The sequence below is a fragment of the Phyllostomus hastatus genome, unplaced genomic scaffold (genome assembly GCF_019186645.2).
Source record: "Phyllostomus hastatus isolate PE091 unplaced genomic scaffold, TTU_PhHast_1.1 phas_scaffold_345, whole genome shotgun sequence".
Lineage (NCBI taxonomy): Eukaryota > Metazoa > Chordata > Mammalia > Chiroptera > Phyllostomidae > Phyllostomus > Phyllostomus hastatus.
In genome coordinates, this window is record NW_025334024.1 from 17,228,867 (window position 1) to 17,246,314 (window position 17,448).

Below are 17,448 nucleotides of genomic sequence, written 5' to 3' on the forward strand. Positions count from 1 at the left end.
GTCATACAAGGTTGAGGACATAAAGCCTGTCGACAGATTTCTGCCTCTGAAACTCCGCAGAAGTGCCTCTGAAACTCCGCAAAAGATCGATTTAAGTTTAATGAACAAATATATTTTTTGAAAACTGCAGTTAAAATAACTCAGTCACTCGGATGCATTAAATTTGACCTCCATCTCAGAGAAGTTAAAAATGGTACTTGAGGGATTGGTGGTCAGTCTTGGGCAATTTAGGAATAACATGTATTTGTTGTAACTGAATTTAGGTGTAGCCGAAGACTGAAAAGCAAGTAGATTTTTTTAAAAAGAAAAAAGAAAAAGCTTGTTATTACTCACAATGACTTCTCTGTAAGATCAGCATTGTCTCACTACTTTACAGACCACCCAAATTGCAGGGGCAGAAAAACAGATGTTGCAGATAATAAGAGGATTGTAATCTCTCTCCATCTTCCTCACTTTGGTCTGTTCATTGATTCAACAAATTGTTACTGAATGAATACTTACTTGCACATAGAACTGTCTTTAATGGATTATATAAACTAGTGATTTCCTTTTTCTTTCTCTTTCTTTCCTTCTTTTTTATATTAAAATGGCTACACAAAAATATTTCTTTCATTGATTTTAGAGAGAGGAAGGAAAGGAAAGAGAAACCAATTTTTGTTGTTCCACTTATTTATGTATTTATTGGTTGATTCTTGTATGTACCCAGACTGGAGATCAAAGCCAAAACCTTGGTGCATCGGGAAAAAGTTCTAACCAGGTGAGCTACCAGGCCAGAGCGAGCCAGCGATTTTCAACCTGTGTGCCACAGCAGGTACACTGGTGCCACAAGAATTTTTTTTTTTGAAGATTTTACTCATTTTTTAGAAAGAGGGGAAGGGAGGTAGAAAGAGGGAGAGAAACATGACATGTGAGAGCTACATCTACTGGTTGCCTCTTGCACGATCCCAACTGGGGACCTAGCCAGCAACCCAGGCATGTGCCCTGACCCAGAAATGAATCAGTGATGTTTTGGTTCATAGGCTGGCACTTAATGCACTGAGCCTCACCAACCAGGGCTCACAGGCATTTTTAAAACATGCAATACATGACCTCTTTTCCCTTAGATTATCAATTTAAAATATGACAATAGCCAACACAACAATAGCTGTCTGGTGTGAATGAATCAAAATTATACCTAATTTTTTGGTCATATCATTAAAAATGTATTTTTGGTGTGCCATAGAATTTTAGTAATTAGTTTATGTTGCCATGAGATGAAAACAGTTGAAAAATCGCTGATATACACTAATGTTATACTTTAATCCTAAAAATAACACCAATAAACATCATTTTGTCTGTTTTATTTAGTAGGGAATTATAAAGGTTTTTTTTAAAGAAAGAAAAACTTTAGAAATTGCTTTTAAAAGTCTAGTGTGATGAGGATGGGCATAGGTGTGGGGGCCAAAGAAACCTGGGATCATATCCCAGGTCTGACACTTCCATAGCTGTGTGACCTCAGGCAAGACATCTCCCTTAAGCCTCATTTTTTCTTATCTGTGTAATGAGGATCATGATCCTAACCCCACAGAGTTGTTGTGAGGGTTAAGGCAACATGGAAAATCAGGGTTAATGGGGCTTAGAAATCCATACAACACTGCCCTTTTACAGAGACTCAGCAACTTAGTTCAACAGTTTATTGAGGCCTTTCTGTGCACAGGTGCTGACCTTGGCTCTGGTAAAGAACATGAGGTGAAGAAGCATATTGATGCAGAGGGGACCAGGCTCAGCACATCCAGCCCCCAGAATCTCCCCTGAACAATAAGCTGTTCCATGTTTGCAGAGCCGCAAATGTGAGAAACACCATCCCCATGATGCTCTGGCCTGGGCAGCTGTGTCCAGGGCCCAGTCAGTTTGGCTCTCAGCTTACCACTGTCCCCCAGCTTTAGGATCAAATGCATAAAGCTTTTAAGCCCCTGGCCAGAGAGCAGATTCTGTCCCCACCCCCAACCCCATACACATATACCAAGTCACTCAATTCCAGGGAAGAGCAAGGATTTAGGGAGCAAACATCAGGGGAAAGTAGGTCACAGCAGGAGGATGGTAATCTCCCCACCATGGCTGGCCCCTGCTACTTGAAGTAGGCTGCTCTTGGCCACCCCTGAAGAGTGGCTCTGGGAAGACTTTTGGTCTGGAGCCCCAGCACCATCACTCCCAACAGTGTGCCCAGGCAGAGGGGGCTGCCCCAAGATAATACATCCTCCACACTGGGGTCATTCTCAGCCAGGCTCTTGCTGACTGTAACATTTCTATTCTGGACTTAGATATTCTATCAGGTACACTTTTTGAACCCAGAAAATACAGTCTTTGTACATTCTTTGTGTGCTAGAGACACAAAGAAGACCCTTGGGGAGTCCACAGATGGGAATTATGACCTGGACCTAGGCAGTAACAATGCTAGTGCTATCTGTATTGAGACAGAAGAGAGCCCAGAGCTGTGTGGACCTGTAGGAGGCTGCTGATTCAGCTTGGAGTCGGGGTTAGGGAATATTTCCTGGAGGAGGTGGTGCTGAACAAGAAAGGAGTTTCCATCAGGAGAAAATGGGGAGGGGTATCCTGAGCACAGAGAACAGATGTACAAAGACTCAGAGGAATAAAAGCATGGCCTTTCCTACTGGAAAATTCTGATGGTCAAAGGAGGGCAGATCCGGGAGGGTTGTTTTTCTGAACTTTCTCAGGTTATGAGAAAAGATGGGTAATGCTGGCTGGGGGAGAGAGAAGCGGGAATAAAAAGACAGGCAAATGAAGCACAGGGGCAAAGACACAGCAGAAAGGGAGTTAATGGAGGCATCTGACCTAATTGAAATGGGAGGGTGTTTGGGAAGCATGGATTCGGTACAGCTCCTACACACGTGGGTGAAGGTCTCTGGAAGCACTTGTCACCCTGGAGCTTCTGCGAGGGTCCTGTCAGGCCAGATTCTGCCCTGGGACACAGCCTCCCAGCATGGGCCATAGTGTCAATCTGGCCTGCGTAGACCTCGGCTCCCACCCCTCTCTCCCTCTCTCCCTACCTATTCCTTTGGGCCCCTCTCACAAAACCCTCTCCATCGCAGCCCCACCTTTCCCCAACCACTTGTGAGTCTCCATCCTTACCTCCTATCGCCCAGAGCATGCTTCTGCCCCGGCCCCAAGGCCTAGATAGGTGGATCACTCCTCTCCTCTGTGCTGCTACAGAGGGGAGTTGCAGGAGCAGACTGAATAAACTAGGCTGAGCTGACTTATGTAGGGCCTCCTAGACCATGAGAAGGAGCTTAATAGCAGGATCAGTTTTTCAATACAGAAAATGGAGAATGAAGGGGAGGGAGTGCGATTAGAAGGCAATGAGGAGGCCATGACAGTGCCCACTGTGGGCGGTAGCTAGGAATAGGGTCCTGGTGCTGGTGGCAGAAGCCTGATCAGAAGATGAGCTCACCCTCTCTGAGACTCCTCCTTTCCTTGGGATCTGCCCAGGCTGAATCTTGCTCTTCCTCTCCTCCGGGATGGATGGGGCACCTCATACCACACACCCATTCCGTGTTTCCAGAATGTCTTCTGGGATTGTTTTGACTTCACACTGCAGACCTCTTCTCAGTGAACAAGCTTGTGGGGAGCAGAGGACAGTGGGACCCTCATTGTGACCCCAGTATCTGCAGCTCCAGGTCACATCAGGGACCTGAATGTAGACTCCAACAGGGGCTCCCCACCTTCTGGAACAGGCTCCCCTCAGATGGACCAGGACCCCAGAGAAGGAGAGGACTGAGCACTTAGTCTGAGCTGTCTTAAAGGCTAAGGTGGTAGTTCAGCAGGGGAGGTGAGACCGTCAGGATCCTGGAGGCTAGAATGAACCTGGGGAATGAGGGTGGCCATAGTGGAGAGCAGGGTGAGAGACTCCACCACCTCACAAGGCCCCGAGGGGCCAGGCAGGGCTAGGAATACCAACCAGGGAGGACAGACCACTAGAGCTCTCGGAACCTACACGCAATGGAAAGCTCAGCACTGCCCTTGGGAAATGAGTGTTTGTAAGGAGAAAGATGGAGTCCCCTGTGGCAGCCTTAGGCCCTGCCCATTCTGTCTTAGGGAATCAGCTTTGGGAGGCCTCCATCTGAGTCAAGCAGTGAGCGGCCGGAAGAAAGGAAGCAGCTTAGTACAAATATAAATACTTTTAATGAAAGCTGAACGCACTCTGCAGAGCCCGGAGGGCAAGCCACCGGGGCAGGGGTGGCGGCAGGGGCACTGCTACCCAACCCCAATGGCTAGGCCAGGAACCCCAGGAGGCAAACAAATGCCAGAGCAGACCCCAGCAGCAAGGGAGCAGGGGCTGGGGTGGTGGCAGGTGCTGTCGCCCTCAGTGTCTCCTGGTTGACCTCGGGACCTGTGCCATGCTCCAGGACATGCACAGGGGCGCCACACAGGGTGTGCAAGTTATCTGGGTGCTGGACCCTGCGAGCTTCTTGCTGTAGGGATTCCCACACAGCAGCGGCCTCCTTTGGGCAGCCTGACAGGACTCGAGAGGCGCAGGTGTGGAAGTCATTCCAAGACCTGTTAAGGGTGTGGGGTTAAGGGAATTAGGAGGGGCAAAGAGGCTTTGGAATGGGAAGAGGTTCAGGGATAGAGGGTAACAGTGGGGGGGTGGGGGTGAGGGTCATACTGCTGCCCTTGTACCTGCTCTTACCTGCAAATGGTCTCCAGCTGACCTCCTTGGCCCATGCCGTCCCCCAAGCGGATGAGACACTCAGCGAAGCCCTGATATATGTTTTCACAGTGGTCTGGGCCCCCAGCAGCTGCCTCCAGGGGAGATACAGGGACTGGGGTGGGGGGTGGAAAATAGTTAATAGGATGAGCTTGCCCAATCCCCAGGGGCTTGTTTACCCTGGCATGCTCTGGGGACGTGACTCAGCGTGAATGAAGTACCCCAGGGAAATAAAGGGTACATCTGGGGATCACCTGCCTGGTCCCTGTGCTAGGTGGGACTGAATAGAGTAAGTGTGGAGCAGGGTGCAGTAGGTGTCCTCAAGTTCCAGGGGTCAGCTCTTCCTCTGAGCTTCTGAGACCTCTGCAGACCCAAATCGGATGAAAATGGTCCAAGTGAAGGAGCCAGGACAGGGCAAAGTGGGGCAGGTTCCAGGAACACACTCCCCCTCCTTAGCACCGTATCCAGGCTCTGTAGTCTAAATAAGCTTTGCTTCACCTTTGCACCCCATCCCAAAGCAGGTATTATCAGATGGCTGGGGCAGGATACAGGGTGTCAGGATCCAGGTCAGACCCTAACGGGACCTCAGGGAATCCCAAGACTGATCTAGGAGTCTCTCTCCTCAAAGGCCAAGTCTTCCTTTATCAGAATGGGGGCTGCAAAATTTTGAGGTCCTTCCCCCACAACCAGGGCTCAGTTCACACCCCCCTCTTTTCAGTTCTGAAGCCACTGGTATACATTATCCCCTCCCTGGAGCCCTTGCACCTACCTGCCATCCTGGCTCCCAGTGCTCGGCAAGGCTGTGCCTCAGCTCCCACACACCCAACCCAGCCTGGTGAGAGGCTGTATGGCCCAGGCTGGTCCCATACACCTGCAACTCACCTAATGGTAGTAACAGCAGCAGCAGCAACAGCCCCACCGCACAGGGCAGTTGCTGGCAGGGGCAACAGCAGCAGCAGGAGCAGCAGCGCATCATCCCCGCCTGGGAGCCTAGTGCCAGAGAGCTAACAGCCTTAAGTGCAGCCCTTCAGCCCAGCCCCCGAAAGGAGGGACTGTGATTGGATGGGAGCTGGAGGCGGGGCTTCAAGGCCAGCAGGCAGCCACCACCAGTACTCAAATAGGCAAAGGAAAGGAAGCTCACAGAGAGGAGTCAGGGTCCTGCTGAGCCCTGGGCCCTGGACTCTCACTCCAAAGATGGAGAGGGATCTAGGAAGGCAGTTGTGCAGGTGAATGTAGGTGTCCAGGCCTCTGGGTTGGCCTTGACAGAGCTCCAAAGGGGGAGATGACAGAGGCCAGGGAACAGAGGGCAGTTATCAAAGTCACACCAAAGACACACTAAAAGCACACATACTCCATTTTATTCCAAAAGCATTTAATTAAGTTTCTCAATGTTTTTCAAAACAAAAAAGGTCCAAAACAGAGGTAAAAAGAAATATGGAAAATTCAACTCAAGTGGTGTCACAATCTCGGGGGTCATGCTCCAGGCATGGCAGAACCCAAGAAGGCACAATAGCCGCCCTGGGCCCAGCCTAAACCTGCTGGTTACCATAACCACAACCAGTGCTCCTCCCGAAACACCCCAGAGGTGGAAGCCTGAGCAGGTAACAGGTGGACATGACCCTGCTTTGGCCTAGGCCTGTCTACTGGCCTTCAGTGCCACCCCACCCCTGGGCAAGGCAGGCTTAGCTAAGGGAGGCTGGGGGTCACAAGGCCATGCAGCATGAGGCTGAGACGCCGGGCTGCTTTGCCAAGTGAGTTGTGTGGTTCGGCCTGCAGGAACTGGAAGAGCTTCTGGCGCACCTGGGCCATGACGGAGCCCATGTGGTCCCGAGTGATAGGGTCACTGTGGTCCAGGTGCATCACAGCGTCTTCTAGGTAGCTGGGGGTAGGAGGAAAGGGACAGGCTACAGGTGGGTTCCAGCAGATGGGAGCGCCCCCTGGTGGAACCGAGGCCCAGAGGAACAGCTGACAAAGGAGGCCTCTGAGCCTGAGATGGGTGGGGGACAAAGGGAACTGGTGGAAAGCATTAGGGAGGGAGTAAGGCTAGGGTGGGAGTATTTGCTTTGAACTGCTCCCCTACCTCTGCCCCAGCCCATCTCCTGGTGCAACTGTACCCACTCACCTGAGCTTGAGGTCAGTTCGAGTGCCAAGGTCAGAGGCCAGCTGCTGGATGAGGGAAAGGAGCACGGGCTGGGAGAGTGGGCAGGGTGGCTGCCCAAAAACCTGGCCTGGATCCACAGTTTCACACACGTATAGCACCAGGTTCAGGTCGGCAGCTGTCAGGGCCTGGGTAGAGGATAGCATTTAGTGTGTGGATTTCGTCGGGAGGCACCTGAGTCTTAACTGGGCCTGGCATACCTGCTGGAAGGCCTGATTGAGGTGGCCCTGCTGCAGCAGCTGCAGGATATGGGCTTGCTGGGCCTGGCAGTCCAGATGGGCAGCAGGGACAGGTGTGCCAGCAGCTGAGCGCATGGCTTGCATGATGCTAGAGGTGACAGCGGCCTGCTGCTCCTTGAGTGCCACACTCACCTCGCCCTTAACAATGCGTTGTACCTGTGCTAAAATGGACTCCTGCAGGCTGTGAAGGGAAACAAGGTAGACAAGGTACATGGGAAGTCTGGTATGGCCTTTTCCAAACCCACCACCTTGCCCAGTGTCCTGCCCACACACCTGCCCACTGCCAAGTGCAGTTGGTGCTGCACCTCGGCCCGAACACTGCTGGACACAGTGGCTGCCATCTGCTCAGTGGCACCCTGCAGCGTGCTGACCAGGCCCCGCAGCTGGGCCAACACAGGCTCCCGCGCCTCCTGCTCTCGTGCCTTCCGGCTCTTCATGTGGCTCTCTAGCTGTTGCAAGTCTGAAAGGTGACCATGGGGGCCATGAGAAGGGCGGTGAGGGAGAAGAGGACAGCCCCTCCACCTTGGAGTACAGGGCCCCACTCACATTCCTGTGTGCCCAGTCGGAAGCTATCGTTGATCTGCTGGAACATGGCCTGGCAGCTCTTCTCAAAGGCGGGCAGCACCACACTCTGGAAGGCTTCACGGTAGGCAGCCTGCATTGGCCCCTGTAATGTATCTGCAGCTGCTCGGGCAATGGCATCTGTCAAGTTCTGGGGGTAAAGGGAAGGGCCGAACCAAAAGCCTGAGTCTAAGCTGGCCTGACCAAGCACACCAACCACCAACCTCCCTCATCTTTGGCCCTATAGCACCTTGGATTTCAGCAGCTTGGAGATATTCTCTTTCATGCTACCTTCCACAGCTGTGAGCTTGGTGGACACTGAGGTGCTCAATTGGCCTGCCACAGGCTCTAGACTCCTAGAGACACCTGGGGCAAGGTGAGGAGGGAGAGGTGGAGCCATTAGAGGAAGCTTGACAGGTAGGGGCCCCATTCTCACCCAGCCCACCCAGAGAAGTCTCACACAAAACTCACATGGAGGCACTGTCTTCTTGATCTCGTCCCGTATGCTGCGCTCCAGCCGCCCAGCCACAGCTGAAGACAGTGCCTGGGACAGCTGCTGTGTCAGCTGTTCCTGCAGCTGACCACCCCGTTGCTGCCCCTCGGCCAGTGCCCGTTCTAGTCGCCGCTCTGTGTGGTAGCTAAGGAACAGGCCTGGAGCAGGTCCCATGTCCCTTCTCAGTCCAAGAATGCTGCAGCTGCCCCTTGCCCTCCTTCCATGCTGGGCCACTGCCCACAAGGATACGCTCTTGTTCATGCCGAGACTCTAGGGCACGCTCTACGTGGCCCGTGACGGTGCTCTGCAAGCCTTCGAGCTGGCTGCACAGGCGCTGCAGCAGCTCTTCTTGGCTGTGCCGCAACTCCAACAGCTCTCTTTGCTGTTGCCAGATTAGTGCTGGCCAGTCCTCAGAGGGCTCTGCCACCTGCCAGTAGCACCGATAGTTGCATGATACCTGCCCTACCTGTCCCCACACACTAGACCAGGGAATGGCCCAGATCTCTTCCCCACCCTCCGAAAGGAGTCCTAAAAGTAGAAACGGTGTTTTCTCACTCACCTGGCGCTCCGTGAGCCGGGATTCCATGGCTGAATCCCTGCCATAGGCGAGAAGCACCTCAGGCCACGTCATGCAGGCAGCCTGGGGACCACCCCTCTCCCTGGTCCCAGGACCCCTCCTACCCATCATCTTTTTTGCTCTTCTTCTTGAGCTTGGGTGAGGTCCGAGGGGATCCCTTAGTCTTCCAGTCCTTGGCAGGCAGCCGTGGAGTGGGAACTTTGGTGCCAAAGCCCCCTGCAGCAGAGGCGAGGCTGGCCACCTCATCGTCGTGGTCACTGTGGGAAGGGGGAGAGGCATAAGCACTACCACTTGCTGCCCCGCCCTTGTGAGAGAGAGGGTGTAGGGCGGCATCTACCTTTGTTCAGCACTGGCGTCCTGGCTGTCATGTTGTTGCAGCAAGTGATAAGGTGGTCGGTGGAAGGCCAGGCTCTTGTGCTTTTCCTGTAGGCCATTCCTGGGGCTGGGAGGACAGGCTGACTCAGCAGTGAATGACTCCAGCTGAAGCCCCTACCATTGGGGCACTTTCCCCCTCCCACGCTCCTCACCTTTCTGTGAGGCTGCTGCACGTCTCCCGAGTAATATCTGGTGCTGTAGGCCAGACTTGGCTGTCAGGGGCTGTGGCCTCCTGGGTCAAGGCGGCCTCCAGGAGGGAAGGGGTACTATGCCGATCCCCGTCCCCAGGGCCTCCATCCAGGCTAAGCTGGGAGCCAAGCTCAGGCCCTGGTCGGGGCCGTGGGGACAGCAGGTGTAGTGCTGAGGCAGCTGAGGCCATACTGTTTGGCTCAAGGTCCTCAGGAGCAGAGGCAACAAAGCCACGGGACAGGGCCTCAGATGCGATCTCAGGGATGTCCTGGGACAGGGCAGTAGAAGCGGAGGAGATAACATCGGGGGAGCGCGTACGGCTGGGGGAAGCCTGGCGTAGCCCCAGGGTCTCCACTTCCTGCAGCTCCAGGGAGAGTGCAGAGGCAGCACTAGGTACCTGAGGTGGACCAAAACGGGGACTTAGGTGGAGGGAAGCAGGTGTGGGGGGAGCACAGAGACGAGGCACTGGTATTTGTAGTGATGAGAGATGCAACAGTGGGGAAAGGGGATGCAATAAAAAACAGCCACAGCTCAGGAGGAGAGGAGGTGGGAATGGACAGGCTGAGGAGCTGTCCTTCAGGGAACGTGGGAGGCTGAGATGACCTCAAGGGAAACATGGGCCACCACAGGCAGAACAGGACAAGCAGACAGGGTGCTAAAGAAGACTGCTGCCAACCTTCCCGCTGCTATAAGCCTGCTAACCTGCATTTCACACACACGCACCTGCCCGGGCCCTTTGGGAGTTAATTTGTCAGCTGCACCTGGGAGCAGGCCAGGCAGGAGGCTGCGTGGGCTTGCCTGCAGGCTGCTGCCACTGTTCATTGTCAGGCTGCCATCCAGCTGCAGCTTGGGGCTCAAGGTCAGCTCCTCAGGTGGCCTGGTGGCAAGAAGGTTGAGGTATAAGCAGTCAGAGCTTGGCATCACCTGGAACCAGCCCCTGCCAAACCCCAACTCTGATCCTTACTTCACCTGGGCAAGGGGGGGTCCACAGCTGAGGTACTACTCATGGCTGATACAGCTGTGAGAGAGGAGCTGGAGCTGGAGCTGCTGCTGCTGCTGCTGCTGCTACTACTACTAGGGGAGGCGGCAATCTGGGGAGATGCAGAGTAAGAGCTGTGGCATATGGGTAGGGATTCCCAGGTCCCCCTGCCCTGAGCCCCAGCCCCAGCACACCTGCTGCAAAGAGGTGCTAGGTGTCATGAAGGCGTCAGGTGTCATCAGCTTGGGCTTGGTCTCACTGCTCAGACTAAGGAAGTCAGCAGGAGCAGGTAACTCCACGATGCGTCGGACATCAGGCTGGGAGCCGTGAGTTGCTGAACCCAGACCCTCAGAGCCCAGTTCGGGCCGAGATTCTCCAAATGCTGTGGGGAAATCTGCCACTTCAGTCAGACTGCAGACCCTGGCCAATCTAAACTGCTTCCCTCTCACCCTCACTCACCAAAGTCCTCATGGGCAGTGTGGGCGGGGAGTGGGGCAACCACATCAGGGTTCAGCTGCGGCTGGAAGCGGATCTGCACATCCTGCAATGCCCTTCAGGAAGAGTAGGAGAATAGGAGAGAGCTCGAAGGGGCCGGAGTCAGTAGGGTGGGGAGGAGCACTGACAGGGCACACTCACTTAGTATGCACGCAAAAGAGTTTGATGAGCACACCAGCTGCAGACTCTGTGGTGCCAGCTCCGTGGTTCCCATCTGCAAGGACAATGTGGACAACTGAGCCCCTGGCCCTGTGTCTTGGTACTCCCTACATACCAAGGTACAGCCCCGACCCTGAGCAGCTCACCAGCCCCTAGGCTGTCATTCTCTTCCTCAGCAGGCAGCACCTCCGTGTGCCTCAACCGGCAGCGAGTCACAACCTGGATACCGAAGCTCAATACAGGGTGGGTGAGCAGGAACTCAGAGATGGAACTGAAGCAGGCACGGCCTTCCTCCTGGTTCTGCAGCAGCTCCATCACATAAAGGACCTGGGCAGGCAGTGCATTCACAGCTGAGCTCAGAGGCTGTGAGGGCTGTGGATGTGCCACATACCCCTGCCTTCCCCAGTGACACCACCTCTGCCCGGGGTGCCCCCAACGCAGTCTACCTTCCGCTGCACGTCGCTGAGAATCAGGTATTCTGCTGAGAGGTCCAGGCAAACTTTGAGGCTGGGTGGCACACTCACTGAGCTGAAGATATCTGGGGAGAAGCTGGGAGGCCACAAGGCAGGGTGAATGAGACTAAAAGAGTGGAAAGAACCTATACCCCCACCACTGCCTACCCCTGTCTGCTCCCCAGCCTATGCTTACCTAATGGTCTGCAGGCAGGTCCAGGACACCGTGCACCACATCTTCAGCTCCTGATTCTGGTCAGCACCAGTAATGAGGAATCTCCAGAAAGGGACCCTGCAAAGCCACAAGGCACTGAGTGACTGGCCAGGAGCCTAAGGTCCAGCCCACCGCCCGCCTGCCTGCCCACTCACTCACTCAGGGTCCTGTTTCTTATGGTTGTCACAGAACAGGAGGCAGGAGAGAGGCCGCCCATCATGAGGCTTCAACTCATGTAGACATCTGCAAGCAGGCCGATGAGGAGCCTGAGTGGGCGATCTAGTCCCCTACTTGGGGGTTCCCGGTCCCTCGGGCCCCGTCTTACCTTGGCTCATCCTGTCCCTCAATGTAGATCTGCCAGAACTTGACAAAACCATCATGGCTCGCTGTAGCCAGGACAGTCCCATCGGGTGAGAGGGCCCCTTCACTCAGGTACTGGGAAGAACCCAAAGAGCCTTGTTTTTCCACCAGACCAGAGGTGGGAGCAAGCCCATCTCAGATGAGAATGACAGTGAGCTGGGCTGACCCACAGTTGATCTGCGTGTGGATGTGAAAGACTAAATGAATGGGGGCCAGAGAGAAGACCAGGCTATGTGGTGCAGCCACACAGGCGTGAGCCCCACAGGTAGAGGTCAATTTGTGATCCAAGTCCCAGTGGGCAGGATGCCAGTACAGCTACCTGAGCAGCTCTGGGTATGGGGAATAGAGAAGGGACATAAGTAAAGGAGAAGAGCAAGGAAGGAAGTCAGTTGCAGGCTTACTGTGCTGTGGCCTTTCACCATGATGAAGCCCTGCTTGATCTGGCTGACATCCACAGGCCAGGTGCTGTGGTTGGAGCGGAGCATGTCCAGGTTCCACACCTCAGCCTGGAGGGTACAGGGAAGTGAGTGTTCAGCTCATGCCCACTCCGTGGCTGCTCTGACCACCGCCTTCCCCTATGCCCAGCCTCCTCACCCTGTCCTCGTGCAAAAGGGCCACCATTGGGCTACCCTCCTCACAACAATCTTCACTCTCCTCGGGAATGAATGGGCACCAGATGATCCTACGAAAGTGGTTCAGCAGCGTACCCTCTGGCTGCCGGATATGGACCAAAATCTCTTCTCTGAACAAAGCGTTAAGGGCTAACCAGGTGGATGATGAGCTCTGCCCACCTTTCTTCAGTCCCCCATCCCATCCCTGGAAAAGGATACTGAATTTTGCCATTAACCAGAGCCAAGTGCCACACAAACAAGTTGCCTGCCTCATCCAGGCAGGCCAGCTGTGGGGAGTTGACGTGTGCGAAGGCCAGGTCAGCCACACTGCCCGTGAAGCCCTTGAGCAGGGTCCGCTCCGAAGTGCTGACGCTGATCACCCGCACCATCGCCGAGCCATTGTTGGCAGCTGGAATCAGGATGGCGGTTGGCTGTGAGTGGGTGTCTAGGCCCAGGCAGCAGCAGAGAAGCCCTGCCCTTGCCTGCCTCACAGCCACCACCAGCCTCAAGCCTGGTTTTCCCACTTGGCTCCCCAAGGCCTGGCAGAGGTCGGGGCAGCACACACAAGCCTTACATTGTATCCCCAAGGTCTGAGTGGGCTGAGAGCCCTTACACTAAACTTGCATCTCTGGGGCTTCTAGCAGAACACCTCCTTCCTGTCCCCTGCCCCAACTCACCCCGAATGGCATAGGCCAAGAAGGAGTTGGACACAGCAATCAGGTTGCCATAGTAGTATTTCTGCTCCCAGTCATACTTGGCGACGGGCTGGATTTTCACCTGAGGACCAAGGGTGAGGAAGGTAGTAGAAGCTGAGGGCTGGGGCAGCTTTCCTGGAGTTTAGATGGTCCCCTGCATTCCCAGGGACAATAGAGGCCACATATGCAAGCCCAGACACCCAATCACAGCTCCTCGTGTGAGATTCCCACACAGACTTGGTAGCCAACCCCGGCTTCCTGAGACTAGGCACATCAGCTGCCGGTTAAGGTGGTCCCCATGGGAACTGGCAGCATGGGAGAGGCTGTGTGTCCCCATCCACCGTACATGACACAACATCTTGGTATTCACCTTGTTGCTCCCCCGTGCCTTGCTTGAGATGCTAGACTCACTGCTGGCCACAATTTCTACCTCTTTGGCTGAGATCCCAATGCAGGTAGAGCTGTCGTCTCCCGAGAGGCAGCTGCAGGGAGGGGTGCACAAGCTTAATTTTTGTTCACCCAAAGTCTCCATGGGCAGGGTTGGAATGAGGAGAGGATACAACCACTATAGGGCAGTTGTCCAATCCCAATACACAGTTCTGGGTGCACTGGTCCCCAGACCCATAGCTCCCCTTGCTCACCTCCCTCCTTGGGAATGCTAAATAAAGTACCTAAACATCAGATCCAGACCAAGCCCCTGAGCTTGTGCTCACCCCTCATCCCAGTGCAAGCTCAGTGTGGTTAAAGTGCTCCAGCCCAGGACATCTAGTAGAGGAGCAGTAAAGGCTGCTGGCCCTTCTCTCCCCTCATCTCATGCCTTCAGCCAGCAAACACCCCAAACACCCCATCGCCATCACTGTTATTTCCCAGGCACTCACATGACCTGCTTCTCCTGCAGGTTAATAGATGGCTTGGCCCGGAGACCAGGCTTGTTTGCCGAAGTACCATCACCTGAGCAGAGAGGGTCTGGAACCAGGAGCCCATTGAGGTCCCCATTGTAGGTATTAGATGGCCGCTGGCTGTCTGCACTGGGGCCTGGGGGCAGAGAGGGCCACTGTCATGAGCTTGTTCCACCTGCCTACGAGCCTCTCCTAATGCAAAGCTCCCCTTCAGGACCATGAGGCACTGCAGCAACACTCAAGTGAGGCCTGTCTGTGGGAAGGAGGGCCCTTGTTCATCTCTCATATTCCATACACACTGACAGTGGACCCGCTTGCTGTACGCCAGGACTGAGGAGGAGCATGAGGCTCTTCTATCTGGGAGAGGGGTGCAAGCTATCAAGGATCCTCTGAAGCCAATTAATACTCAGACCCAGGTCAGCACAGAGGGGCTCTGTGTACTTAAGGGAGGGCATGGGAAGGGCCAGGACAGACTTCACAGAAGAGTCACCACCATCAGAGCCACTGTAGCTAGAACACACAAACATGGGAAAGATGAAGAGAAAACTCGGCTGCAGAGGTCTCAGGTATGAGGCTGGGGCACTTAGGTTCTCCAGGAGGCAATGAGGGCCACAGAAGAGTTTTAAAAGGGAAGATAACATGGTCAGCACTGGCCAGAGGGCTGACTGCTCTAAGGCAGCATGCAGGATAGTTGAGAATCTGGGTGAGAGATACAAGGGCCTAGACCAAGGTAGTGCCAGGGGCTGGAGAAGAAAGAGTGGGCTTCTAAGTCACGGAAGGACACTGATAAGATGTGGAAGGAAGGAAGGAGCCTGCCCCACAGAGAAACGGCTCAGAAGATGCCACCTTGGGAAGGTAAACTCAGAATGAATGGACATGAAGGAGCTGGACAAAGGGGAGAGAACATATGGGGTAGTGTGTGGAGTCAGGAAAGACAGCATTTCGGTTTGCCATTCACTGAGTTCCAAGCACCCTTATAGGCTCAGACAGTACTCCAAAATTCCCAGGTGGCAAGGAGACTAGGGCTTCACATTGAGGATCACATCAAATTTTTCTAGACACATAAGTCTGGGGTCTGACACAGACCACCAGTGAGAGGAGACAAGCCAGAGCTCCCCGGCAAACAGAAGAATCAAGTATCAATCAATAAACAAGGAATTCAGAGGAAAGCCTCCAGGCCACCTCACTTGGATCAGAGCCACCTTAGCTGCTCAGGGGTAAGCTGACCACTCTCCCTCCCAGGAAGGCTACCGTGAGAACAAACAAACAACTGCACAAGGGTAGCCGCGCCGAGCTCTATCAAAACTTTGTGGATTCTAGCCTACACAGCAGCTGATGAGCAGGAGAGGCCCAAGCCAAGTACATGAGTGAAAGGGAGCACACTCCAGGCCTGGGGCAAAGAGTCAGTGGTTTCAGGTAGTAGATGAATTTTCTCAGGGAATAGTTAACCCCACCCAGAGTGAGCACCAGTGCCTGCTTCCAGCAGCAGCCAGTCGGGGCCTCCCAGCAGGGTGAAGAACAGGGCCTGAGGAAACACGGGTTCTTTCAGCTATGGCCACTGCACACCTAAACCACCATCACCAGCTGGTCTTTCAACCACTGCAACTTTTCACAGGTCCCTGATCCAGCTGGGAACTTCTCGTACCTTCACCCATGCTCTTTCCGCTTTGTTGATGCTTTTCTAACTGAACCCAACTCCTGTTCATATTACAAGACTTACCCTAAACATTGTCTCCTTTCTCAACCCTGTTCTCAGTCACTGTCCAGCATCGATCCCGCTTACCCAATCCCCATCAAAATACCAAAACAATCTTCTCATTCCATGTCAACAGAGTTACATTACAACGTCCTTAGGCTCCTTGAGGGTAGGAGCAGCTCAGAGGTATCACTGCAAGCCCAAATAAAGTTTAAACGAATGGAAACAAACTTTGGTTTGCAGATGTTTGTAGTCTAATCCAATCAGGGCCATGCAGTCTGTGATTTGCCTTTATCCCAGAAAGGGCGTGGAATTGGGGGTGGACACTTCCCTCCAGAAAATAGTTTCAGGAATCACGCCTGGAATTTGTGTTCTCGAGGGGACGGGCAAGTTGCAGAGGCGGATCCGCAGCTTCTCAGCCCAGCGCCTAGGTCTAGACACAGAACTCAGAATACATAGAACCGACTAGGCCTCTGAAGTATGGCAAACGGGTTGGGAACCCAGACCAGTACCAGAAACACTACAGACCTTGGGGTCAGGCCACCAGCGGGGCCCTGCGGATTCAGGGAGGGAGCCTCACCTTCAGCCGAGACGCTGAAGGACGAGGCAGAACGGCCCGGCGCCAGGATGGGGAGGGATCGCACTGGGGGTCTGCGCCCTTCCGGGAACATGCTCAGAGATTTACTGCTCTAACCCTCGTCTGCCCTCACCAGCCGGGAGGATGCAAAGTCGGTCGGGAGGGACCTGGGGGCTCTGAGGAGACCCTGACCCAAGTCGCTCCTCTGCCTGCTCAGCAAGAGCCCACCCTCGCTGTCCTGGCTCACCTCCCGCGGGCCGGTCCAGCTTGAGGATGTCCCGTAGGTGCTGCGTGGCGTCCTCGATGTCGATGCTCGCGCAGGAGGCCATGGGCCCAGCCGCAGACTCCCTGTCCGCGCCGCGTTCGTTTCGCTGACGCCACGCACCAGCCGTGCACAGCAGCGCCGGGACCAGAGACGGGACGCGGATCACTACAATCGGTCCACCCGGAGAGCACAAACCGCCGCCCGCACCCCGTCCCTAAAACCACCCCCCAACACAACCAACCGCCTCCACTTCCGGCCCGCTGAGCCTCGGCTCCCGGAACCTGCATGGACAGGAGAAGAAAGGTTCCGCGCTGAGGGACTACGTCTTGCCTGTCCCGGAGCCCGTCTCCCTCTGCTACCCCACCCCCATGCCAACGAAGTCCGGTGAGTTTCACAGGGCCGAGTCAAAGCAAATGTCCACGTACTGGGCCGCGCAAAGCGATACTAGCCTCAGAATACCCCGCCCGTCCATGCCCACTCCCAAGGCAAGGGCTCTTGATGGGCCTAGGACCCGGTCTACTCGGCCACCCAGACTGTTCTCAGACTCCTCCAGAAACAAGCTGAATTGGCAGGAGCCAGAGTTACCCTTTAGGAAATAGGTCAGTGTAACCCAATTCCTGAGGGGACCCACAATGTCAGAAGGTCCAGGAATTCCAAGGTCACGAGAGCTAACCCCACCAAAAAGTTCACATTGTTCCGTAATAGGCCTCTGACAACATTCAGATTGCCCAACCTTATACCCTCAGGCA

General features: G+C 54.5%; 2 protein-coding genes across 2 annotated transcripts; both read right to left on the reverse strand.

Moving 5' to 3' along the window:
• Positions 1–4,199: 4,199 nt before the first annotated feature.
• Positions 4,200–5,696, reverse strand: NRN1L (neuritin 1 like). Its single transcript, XM_045819106.1, has 3 exons — positions 5,588–5,696; positions 4,688–4,820; positions 4,200–4,554 (listed from the first exon to the last, which is right to left on the reverse strand). The coding sequence occupies exons 1-3, from the start codon at positions 5,679–5,681 to the stop codon at positions 4,269–4,271; spliced, it is 513 nt and encodes a 170-aa protein (XP_045675062.1). The 5' UTR covers positions 5,682–5,696; the 3' UTR covers positions 4,200–4,268.
• Positions 5,697–6,060: 364 nt separating this feature from the next.
• EDC4 (enhancer of mRNA decapping 4) lies at positions 6,061–16,962 on the reverse strand. Its single transcript, XM_045819055.1, has 29 exons — positions 16,682–16,962; positions 14,141–14,297; positions 13,633–13,744; positions 13,245–13,344; positions 12,787–12,976; positions 12,551–12,698; positions 12,358–12,462; positions 11,922–12,031; positions 11,756–11,839; positions 11,579–11,674; positions 11,377–11,479; positions 11,077–11,257; positions 10,913–10,985; positions 10,736–10,827; positions 10,471–10,658; positions 10,267–10,388; positions 10,021–10,174; positions 9,261–9,694; positions 9,071–9,175; positions 8,838–8,990; positions 8,716–8,752; positions 8,406–8,583; positions 8,135–8,290; positions 7,914–8,029; positions 7,649–7,814; positions 7,376–7,562; positions 7,064–7,283; positions 6,828–6,991; positions 6,061–6,584 (listed from the first exon to the last, which is right to left on the reverse strand). Exons 1-29 carry the CDS (start codon positions 16,761–16,763, stop codon positions 6,392–6,394), a joined length of 4,206 nt encoding a protein of 1,401 aa, XP_045675011.1. The 5' UTR covers positions 16,764–16,962; the 3' UTR covers positions 6,061–6,391.
• Between the last annotated feature and the right edge of the window lie 486 nt (positions 16,963–17,448).